Source organism: Asterias amurensis, chromosome 17, assembly GCF_032118995.1.
Source record: "Asterias amurensis chromosome 17, ASM3211899v1".
NCBI lineage: Eukaryota > Metazoa > Echinodermata > Asteroidea > Forcipulatida > Asteriidae > Asterias > Asterias amurensis.
The window spans coordinates 8125629-8135988 of record NC_092664.1 but is presented as its reverse complement, the minus strand read 5'-3'; the positions used below and the strand labels follow the sequence as shown (position 1 = coordinate 8135988).

General features: G+C 35.4%; 1 protein-coding gene across 2 annotated transcripts; it reads right to left on the bottom strand.

Annotated features, from left to right (window-relative positions):
• Positions 1-2508: 2508 nt before the first annotated feature.
• LOC139949800 (uncharacterized) lies at positions 2509-10023 on the bottom strand. 2 transcript variants are annotated; one of them, XM_071948344.1, is made up of 9 exons: positions 9782-10023; positions 8564-8897; positions 8158-8305; positions 7756-7887; positions 6887-6986; positions 6669-6823; positions 6196-6363; positions 5302-5456; positions 2509-5032 (listed from the first exon to the last, which is right to left on the bottom strand). In XM_071948344.1, exons 2-5 carry the CDS (start codon positions 8586-8588, stop codon positions 6974-6976), a joined length of 318 nt encoding a protein of 105 aa, XP_071804445.1. In that variant the 5' UTR covers positions 8589-8897; positions 9782-10023; the 3' UTR covers positions 2509-5032; positions 5302-5456; positions 6196-6363; positions 6669-6823; positions 6887-6973. The 2 variants fall into 2 exon arrangements, with proteins under 2 accessions (XP_071804445.1, XP_071804444.1); XM_071948343.1 differs by having other exon boundaries at positions 6669-6986; positions 8564-8693; positions 8796-8897.
• Positions 10024-10360: the final 337 nt, after the last annotated feature.

Below are 10360 nucleotides of genomic sequence, written 5' to 3'. Positions count from 1 at the left end.
GGCGCTCTATCAATTTTCTGAGGGGCACACAGGACCACAGACATATGAATGCAGAGTATATCGTAGGAGGTCCTGTTTTCGAGGTGTCCCTAATATCGTGGCAAATCTTTTACCTCTCTGTGCGCGATGTAAACAGTCCCTAGATAAAAATTGTGTGGTTTTATTTGCCAAGCAAAGAGTCTCCTCTCCCTTGACCAAAACTTAGAAACACGTAAGGCTCCACTGGTCATTTGCACTTGTAAATGCAAAAAAGTTGGTATTTTAGGTATTTCTACAAGGTACAAAAATATGTCATAATGTTGAGGCCATAAAAAAATATTTGCCCACCGAAAAAGTTTCATCAAACGCTATTTCAATTCACAATTCATGATGATCAAAATCATGTGACTGAATGTTTTGCTGAGCATTCTTAAAGAAAAATACAGAGGCTTAAAGAAGCCATGTGCCTTATATCATTTTCTAATATTTTTTGAGATTTTTATTTTGTAACCCTTGTATCAAAACTATTATTTATATTAAAATTTAAACATCAGCTTGTTGATTCAATTATCACTGTTTATTAATACGCTTTATTATAAATATTAAGAAAAAAAGTAGGAAAAAAAATAAATAGAAATCAGAATTTGAAGCCATTAATTATTCACACTTTTTATTTTTTTTTATTTTTTTTTATTTTTTTTAATTTTTTGCAAGTTACCATGGTAATTTTAAAAATTTAATAAAAAAAATATTTTGAATAAAATGAAGGCAACTGCTGGCTATACAGTCATACACAGAGTCTCAAAGAACACTTGTAGTCACTGCAGATGTTTCTTCCATGTATGGCTTCACCGGGAAACCATACTTTCTTGTTTGCCGTGAAAATAGGAAAAACTCAAAACAAATGGGGCCAGTTGAAGTCATCCAAGATCAGTGTGTGGTGTGAACATTTCAATGTCCATCAAGTTTTAATATATGTTTGCATACTTCGTATTAACAAATGAAGATAATTAGGGCATCGGTTGATATATTGCATCATTATTTTTTTCCCAATTCAAAGAAAAAGGCATAATAGCGTGATAACTGGTAAGCAGAGGATACATAAAATTCCAACAACCAACGCGAAGTATCCAAGCCTCCTTAAAAACAAACAACAACTAAATTCTTTCATTTTTTAGCAGCTCAGCCGTTTGACGAAAAATTAATATTATTTAAAAAAAAATTCTAAACCGATTTGCTCAGTCTCAGTATTCTTGAAGCACTTCCTGCACTTTCAAAGCCAAATAGATCTTACTTCAAAGAAGCCTAAATCAAATATCAACTTTTTTATTCAGATTCTGGTTGGTTGATATGCATGGTAGTTGTAAATGTAAAAAGCTTAGGCCGCAAATGTGAATATAACTCATTGTCCTTTGTCGGCCTCTTTTTACACGTGTCACTCACTCTCTTCAATATTAGTAGACTTATTTGAAAACGTGTATTTTAAAAAGGCCTCCCATTCCTGTTGAAAAAAAATAAGTGGTTCACCCCACAGGAAGTTTTCAAAAGTAAGGCCTACAGTTCTGGGGGGGGGGGGGGGGGTGACATATGGACCCATTTTGGTGTAGAAATCAAGCCTTCGTTAAAAGGCAAAGTAGTAACTCTATTATTACGACTGAATTGTCATTATACAATTTACATCACACTATTATTTCTTCTTTCAAGTGATCAACAAAATGTATTGTTGTCAAACTATAAGCCATAGATACTGTTCAATACTTCAATGGCAAAACTATTTCAAAATAATTATTTCTAAACCTTTTCAAAAAGTGTATACGTTTCAAGTTGAGATATCGCCGAAAAACCGGAGCGAATGTCCACGCAGGACGAATGATGATCCCAAATAGGATAACACAATCCGAGAAGTGTTACGCGGTAACGTTTCTCATATTCTTTTTTTCATTAAAGGCAGTGGACACTATTGGTAATTGTCAAAGACTAGTCTTCACAGTTGATGTATCTGAACATAATTTATGCATAAAATAAGTAACCTGTTGAAATTTGAGCTCAATCGGTTATCGGAGTTGCGAGATAATAATGAAAGAAAAAACACCCTTTTATAGAAAGAAAAAACACCCTTGTTACACGAAGTTGTGTGCGTTTAGACGGTTGATTTCGATACCTCAAGTTCTAAATCTGAGGTCTCGAAATCAAATTCGTAGAAAATTACTGCTTTCTTAAAAACTATGGCACTTCAGAGGGAGCCGTTTCTCACAATGTTTTATACCATCAACCTCTCCCCATTACTCGTCACCAAGAAAGGTTTTATGCTAATAGTGTCCATTGCCTTTAATGTTGTGAGTGATTACGAAAGGTGTAGGCTATCTTCGACAAAAGAATGTTATTTTTCACCATGCGCAGATGTTATTATAGTGGGGGTAACTCTATTAATACAATGTTAATTATACATCACACAGTTGTCTTGTTTCAAATTATCAACAATGTATTTATTTCACACATTCTTTACCATAATCGCAAACATAACCTGGCAAAACAAATTGAGCATAATTTCAAACTTACTGTACATAAAATTGACAACAACAAAAACACTCAAAAGTAAAGGTGATCGGTAGCAATATAACGGGTTAGAAGACCAAATATACCACTAAGAAGTTGCAGCACAAATTGATTTGATGACATTAGTTAACAACAGGGTGGACCACGTGAAGGTTGTCATCTCCCGCCCCACAACAGTTAATTATAAAGGGATCGTATACACCAGAGTGTGTAACTATTACAACAATTGCTTCTTTGTAATGTTACTCCCCTCTGATGCCCTAGCGGAGTGAAAAACCAGAGATAAAAAATCTTGAGAGAAAATACTCTGGAAAACCCCGGCTTACATTAGTCCTAATGACTTTTATATAAGTGTGTTGGAACATTTTAGTTAGTGCCCATTATATTAATGTGGTTTAAGAACAATTATTAATACTGTTTTCCTGCAGTAAAAGTCAGTTTATTACTTTCCTTTGTTTAAGATAAGATAAGGTACATTATATATTTCAAATAATATCCTATAATCTAGTCGGAACTAGTCATTCTTAGAATAGCTCCCTTTGTCTGCGGAGTAAAAAACCAGAGATAAAACTCTTATGGGAAAATACTCTGGAAAACTCCTAGAATTTAGCATCATTATAGCTAATTACATTAAAGTTGTCATGACCTATGCAATTAAACAAAAGTTGTTAACGAGTAGTATATTCACACCCTCAAATACTGCCTTGAAACTGTTGCATACAGTATGATAACAATTACCGATCTGAGCATGGCACCAAAAATATTTCGCCACATAAGTAATTAAAAGTTAACACCATATAGGTCATGACCTTTGTACTTAATTTTAAAAAAAAAACTTGTCAAATAGCACTCATTTAACACCATACAATGTCATGACCTTGGTAATCAATTAACATATTAATGAGTACACAAACGCCCTCAATAAACAGCATACAATGTCATGGCCATTGTAACTAATTAACATATTATTAAATTAATTAACATATTAATAAACTAATTAACATATTAACGAATACTAAAACGCCCTCAATAAACTCACTTAAGTTAACTTAACTTAATTGCATTTATAAAACGCGTTAACACAGATACAATGTATTCTTGAATTGGATTGAATTGAATGACCTTTGCAATTAAAATACTTCAATAAGAGAGTTACTAAACCCAATGTGTGTCACAATTTCCTCATATAATATCTAATAAAAACATGGTGGCCACCATGTGGGGGGTACCCCAGGACAAATAACTTGTATACAATAAAACCATTTTGATGAATAATTGAAAGACAGAGTGACACACAATAAAAGTAACCATTCATATTTAATTCTTTATTCAAAGTCAGTAAACAAAAATTAGTTAGTAACAACCACTAATAATACACTCCATGACAAGCTTGTTGTCTTTATGTTTGTAATGGGTTTACTGTTACAAACAACCTTATGCCGTTTCATACTTTGTAATTAGCAACTGCATTACAAATTAAATTAACTTGTTTCATGCTTGTAATGCGGTACTTCATTACGCGCATGAAACTTTTACAAACTTGCAATGTGGTACTCCATTGCAAACATGTAATTATAATTGCATGAATTGTAATGAAGTACCTCATTACAAACATGCAATCTTTCAGGTGAGTACATGAACTTGTAAGGAAGTACCTCGATACAAGTTAACATGTATTCTGTCTACATACTTGTAATGAAGTACCTCATTACAAGTATGTAGAAAATTTTGTGAATGAATTAAACTTCATCCAGAGTTACATAATATTTCAGCAATGGGGACAAAAACTGTTTTATGTCAACCATAGCACATTTACTCCCAAGAATGAAATCAACTATGACTGATGGCAAAACATAATGTGATGTCATCAAGCTATATGATTTGTTTGTCGAAAATATCAGTATAGAGAGAAACAAGCCAAAACAAGCCAACAGAAATGTGAAATTTTCACACATTTTTTCTTGTAAATTATAATGCCAATATCTTATTTTATATTGGCAACTTCTTTTCGAATGAAATGCCACAAAGAGGTTAAAATCAGCCTTGAAAGAAAATGTGCTGATGTAGTTTCAATAAACAGCTAAATTTTAAACCAATTTTTCTGAGTTTCGTTCTTTTGCATCTCTTGGTGGAAATAACCACTTTCTAATACTGACATTCTCTACAAAAACATAAATGTTCACATCCAAGTCGGTCCACAATGTGAAAATGTTGAGTAAGTGAGTTCAATCTGCAGATGACTGGATGATCATGCGCTGTATTATCAAGTTCCACTGGAAGATTGACAATCTCAAAACAACTGTTCAATGTCGTCTTATGCTCTTGGAATGTCTACTCATTGGTCGAAGTATAGTACATTCTCAGCCCTGTCCTTAGATGAGGGCAGTCTTCATGAAGAAATAGTCCTTCAGCGAAAACGGTGGTGAAGCAATAGTTGCATACTGCATAAGGTGGCTCAGCATCTTGACCAACTCTTAGTTGTTTGACTGTGTTCATCCTGTAATATGACAAAATATATAAAACATAAAAAAATTACATTGAGATTAAGATTTAAAGTCATAATTTTTGTGTATAAGCAATGTCTATTTTCTGTATATATTATTTGGTTTGCGGTAACACCATGTGTGTATCTAATGACCAGGTATATTTTGTTCTTAATACAACCGTCTGGCTTTACTAAAGCGGAGTAGATTTTCGGAGTTCTATTTTAAGCACTTAAACAGATTTCTAAATTTTAAACTCAAGCTAAGCTAAAAGAGATTTTACCTTCAAGTTCCATTTGGGACCCTGGTATGTAGCTGAGAAATACTTGACGTATATCTCCTCAAGCCATGACGTATCTTTCTTTGTACAGTGATGTCACATCTTCATGGTCCATGTTGACGGGACGGTAGAAAAAGAAGTCATCACAATCACATGACCTGAAAGTAAGTTACATTGTAAACACATTAGTACACATCATAACAAAGACAAATATAACTTTTGGTAAATGTCTGTATATGTGTTTTGTCCCGGTTTTGTACAAGTATTTTTGATGATTATCACAGGACTACTGCTTTAAACAAGTTTGCCAAAATGACATAAAACAAGTCTCATAGTTCAAAAATACTTGTACAAAACCGGGACAAAACACATTTACAGACATTTACCAAAAGAGGGATGGAACTTTGTAAAGAGATAATAGAAACAAATGATCCCTTGTGACATCACCTGTATATGAAAAATGAAGTTCAATCACTACTTTTAATGAACAAGTTTGAACTATTTCGGTCTCAAAGACATAGAATGTTGAAAACAGAAGGACATAACAAACTCTCTGAACACTCTTTTCAAGTTATGGTATTCCTTGTGTAAAAAGTATTTTACTTTATTGTGAAAGCAAGTCACCTGCATTGATACCCATTAGTGGGGGATGATACTTCCAACACCTTTGGCGGTCTTAACCAACATGTTTTCATAGAGGGACCAAGTGTTAGTTTTAGACCATTGAAATAACAAAATCATGCTCCAGCTATCTATAGCTCATTGGTGCACTTCAAACACAAGTGTAAAACTCAAGATACAACTCGCAATCTTCTCAGGTATTTTGAGAAGTAACAGTCAAGACGGTTTGAGGACTTAAGGCTTAATTCATGATAATTCACTTGATCTTCACATTACCAGCTACATCTGTTGTTTCTTCCATTAGACTGCAACCATCTTCTCATCCACCATGGAGACAGGAACACTTCTCTGTGTAGCCAGGCACCCATCTGTTGTCATCTCGGCAGGTAGTACAGCACTTCGTCGGTCATCGGCAGGTAGTACAGCACATCAAACTGCAGACTCCTGAAATACATGTCAACAATTACATTATTCACACCAAGTACTGTTCACTGTAAATAATCATTTTCCAGGGTTATATTCGGTCCCTTTATCTACCACAGTGTGATTGTTTGAAAATAAAATAAAATAAAATAAAGAAGAGAAAAACAGTAATCTAAACAGTAAAAACAATTTGCTCCGCGAATGAACATGAATTTAAATTTTACAAGTTGAACATCACTTCAAACTGAAATTTTGAGAATTAGTCAAAATAGTGGTGATGTCTTTCTTGAAATCTGACTTTGTAAAGTAACAGAAACCAAATCTACCTTCTGAAGTAGAGAGTGTAGCATCTGGATACAGAGACAGGTCGATCCCAGCAATTCCGTTGGATGTTTCAGTCAGCGTCGATCCCAGCAACCATGGTTCAGCCAACGTCCCAGTCAGTCATCAAACAGCAAACCTGTAGAACTTAAAATACAAACTAAAACAAATTATAACAAACCAAAACAAACTATAAAGTAACTAAGAAAACAATATGTGATACCTCTATCCTCATCTCCAAGACGTTACTCTTCATCACCAGGACTCTCCCGTTGCCTTCAGGATTGCAGGAGCTCATCGTCCATTCCAGTCATCTTGATACCCTGGAGAACAAAGTTGTAAGCATTCTCTTTAAAATAGTCTATCTATTACAAAAAGCATCACAAATGTGGGTGCATGAGTTTTAAGATCATAGTTTGTCATGATTTCTTTCTCTGAATATTTTGAGAGCCAATGAGAGTCAGATGATTCCTTGTGACATCACATGTATACATTAAGAATCATTCAATAACTGCGTTCAAATCACAAAATTAGCTCAAAAACTGAGTTTTACTTTCAAGAACAGATTTGAGCCAATCAAATATAGCACAACACAGCTTGTACCAAAAATATTAAACAAGTTGATCAAACTTTCAAGTTTTGGTATTCGGTGCGAAAAACTTATTCAAGATTGTTGTGAAAGAAATAGTATTGCTGCCACGACTTTTCACATTGTGAATGACATCACTGTATTTTATATACAGTTCATATACAACAAAGAAACCTATTCATTGCATGTTGCAGGGAGAGTGTGCTGGGCACTGTCATGGGTGGGACTTCCAACATCGTTGGCGGTCTACACCTGTTTTCATAGAGGGACCAAGTGTTAGAAAGACTTAGTTTTAGACCATTGAAATAACGAGATCATGATCTAGCTAGGTACAGCTGTTTGGTGCGCTTCAGTCACATACATGCGTAAATTCACACATTTGTGTAAAACTCAAGATACAACTCGCAAACTTCTCTGGCGTTTTGAGAATTACTAACAGGCAGAACGGTTTGAGGTTTAAAGGCTTAATTCATGAAAATATTTAGACTTGATCTTCACATTACCAGCTACATCTGTTGGTACTTCCATTAGACCGCAACCATCTTCTCATCCACCATGGAGACAGGAACACCTCTCTAGTGTAGCCAGGCACCCATCTGTTGTCGTCTTGGCCCTTCATCGGCAGAAACCCAGACCTGAAATACACGTCAACCAAGTCAACAATTACATATTCACATCAAATACTTTCACTGTACAATAATAATCATTGTAGGGTTATATTCGACCATAATTTAGCTTTCTACAGCTCTTTGGTGCCCTTCAGTCACATACATGTGCAGATTCACACAATGGTAAATCAAGATACAACTCGCAACTCTAGCGTTTTGAGAATTACTAACACGCAGAACGGTTCGAGGACTATAGGCTTAATTCATGAAAATATTTAGAATTGATCTTCACATTACCAGCTACATCTGCTGTTTCTTCCATTAGACTGCAACCATCTTCTCATCCAACATGGAGTCAGGAATACATCTCTAGTGTAGCCAGGCACCCATCTGTTGTCATCTCGGTCCTTCATCGGCAGGTAGTACAGCACGTCAAAACCCAGACCTGAAATACATGTCAACCAAGTCAACAATTACATTATTCACATCAAATACTTTCACTGCACAACAATAATCATTGTAGGGTTATGATCGACCATGCTCTAGCTATCTACAGCTGTTTTGGTGCGCTTCAATCACAAGTGTAAAACTCAGGATACACCATGCAAATTTCTCAGGCATTTTGAGAAGTAACAGACAAGAGAGTTTGAGGACTAAAGACTCAATTCATGAAAATAATCAGACCACTTTATCTTCACATTACCAGCTACATCAGTTGTTTCTTCCATTAGACTGCAACCATCTTCTCATCCACCATGGAGACAGGAACACTTCTCTGTGTAGCCAGGCACCCATCTGTTGTCATCTTGGCCCTTGGTCGTCAAACAGCCAACCTGCGTAATATCAAACACAACTAAAAACAGGGTAAAATGGGTAAAATAAATAAAAAATTGGTAAAAATAAAACAGGAAGAAACTAAGAAAACAATACGATACCGCTTTCCTTGTCTCCAAGATGTCACTCTTTATCACCAGGACTCTCCAGATGCCTTCAGGGTTGTAGCAGCACACTGTGTCCATTCCAGTCTTCGAGATACCCTGGGGAAACAAAAATCAAAGTTTCAAACCTTCTCCTTAAAATGCAAAAAACATTGTTTTGGATGAACAGGACTTCGTTATATATGGTTTGCAGTAACACCATGTGTGTGTCTACTTGCCACTTGCCAGGTAGAGTTTGTTCTTAGAGAACTGTCTTTCTTTATTCTAGAAAGCTTTGAGGTTTAAACTTATAGGACAACAAATACACTAAAAATCTACGTACATGTATTTGAAATGTGATGCATCGAACATTATTGGAGTTTACAAAAATGCACTTAAAGGGTATCAACCACAAAGACATTTTAATATGAAAGTGGAGACTTGTAATTTTTCCTCCAATATTAATAAGGACTCTGCCACACTCTCTCAGACAGACCCTGCAACCAACGAGCTCCTCTTTAATCAAAATTAAAAACAAAATCTTGATTTCAGGAAAAATATTAAAGGAACACGTTGCCGTGGATCGGACGAGTTGGTCTATTAAAAGCGTTTGAAACCGTTTGTTATGAAATGCATAAGGTTAGAAAGATGTTTTAAAAGTAGAATATAATGATCCACACAAGTATCACTCGAAATTGCACGGTTTTCCTTTTACGTCGCGAACTATCACGGTCGGCCATTTATGGGAGTCAAAATTTTGACTCCCATAAATGGCCGACTGTGTTAGTCGACAAGGTAAAAAGAAAACCGTGCAATTTTGAGGCATATTTGTGTAGATCATTGTATTCTACTTTTACAATATCTAACCATATACATTTTACAACAAACGGTTACAGAACGATTTTCAAAGACCAACTCGACAGATCCAAGGCAATGTGTTCCTTTAACAAATTTTGGTCCTGCAAGAATTTTCAAACTATCAAACAAACTGAAAGAAAACTTACGTGTAGATTCTCTTCCTAAACCTTAAAATTAGAAGATGTCATTTTCCTCAGCATACTCCATTGATGACTTCATGATGCTGGAATGGCATGTGTAGTTTGCATTGGACTCCATACTTCCATGGAACACTCTCTCGTAAGCAGATGGTTCCGCATTTCACCATTGCAGTAAAGAAAAGACAAATACACAAACAATCAAAAAATGCAAATCTAGCAGGAATTTTATTTAGTATCAGGGATTATTGGAGGTGCATGAAAATGGTGTGCAGTGGTTGTTACATGACAGTGACTGTTGTTAATCAGAGAAGTATAGATAGAAGAGAGCTTGTTAATAAATGCAGTGTGGTGCAAGTTTGGAATAGATAGAAGTTATGATTCATTGGTGACTGTTAGTAACATTTTACAAGATAAGACAAGATTGTTAAGCAGAAAATATCCTTACCCTGGTTACACTGATGCTCCAAGATGATTAGTCAGGGGCTATTCAACACAGGAGTGGTGGCAGGGCCTGTCCTGAGATAGAGAAAGGTGTGTATAGATGAGTAGGGCTCCATACCAGGGGTCAACAATCGGTCACTGCAT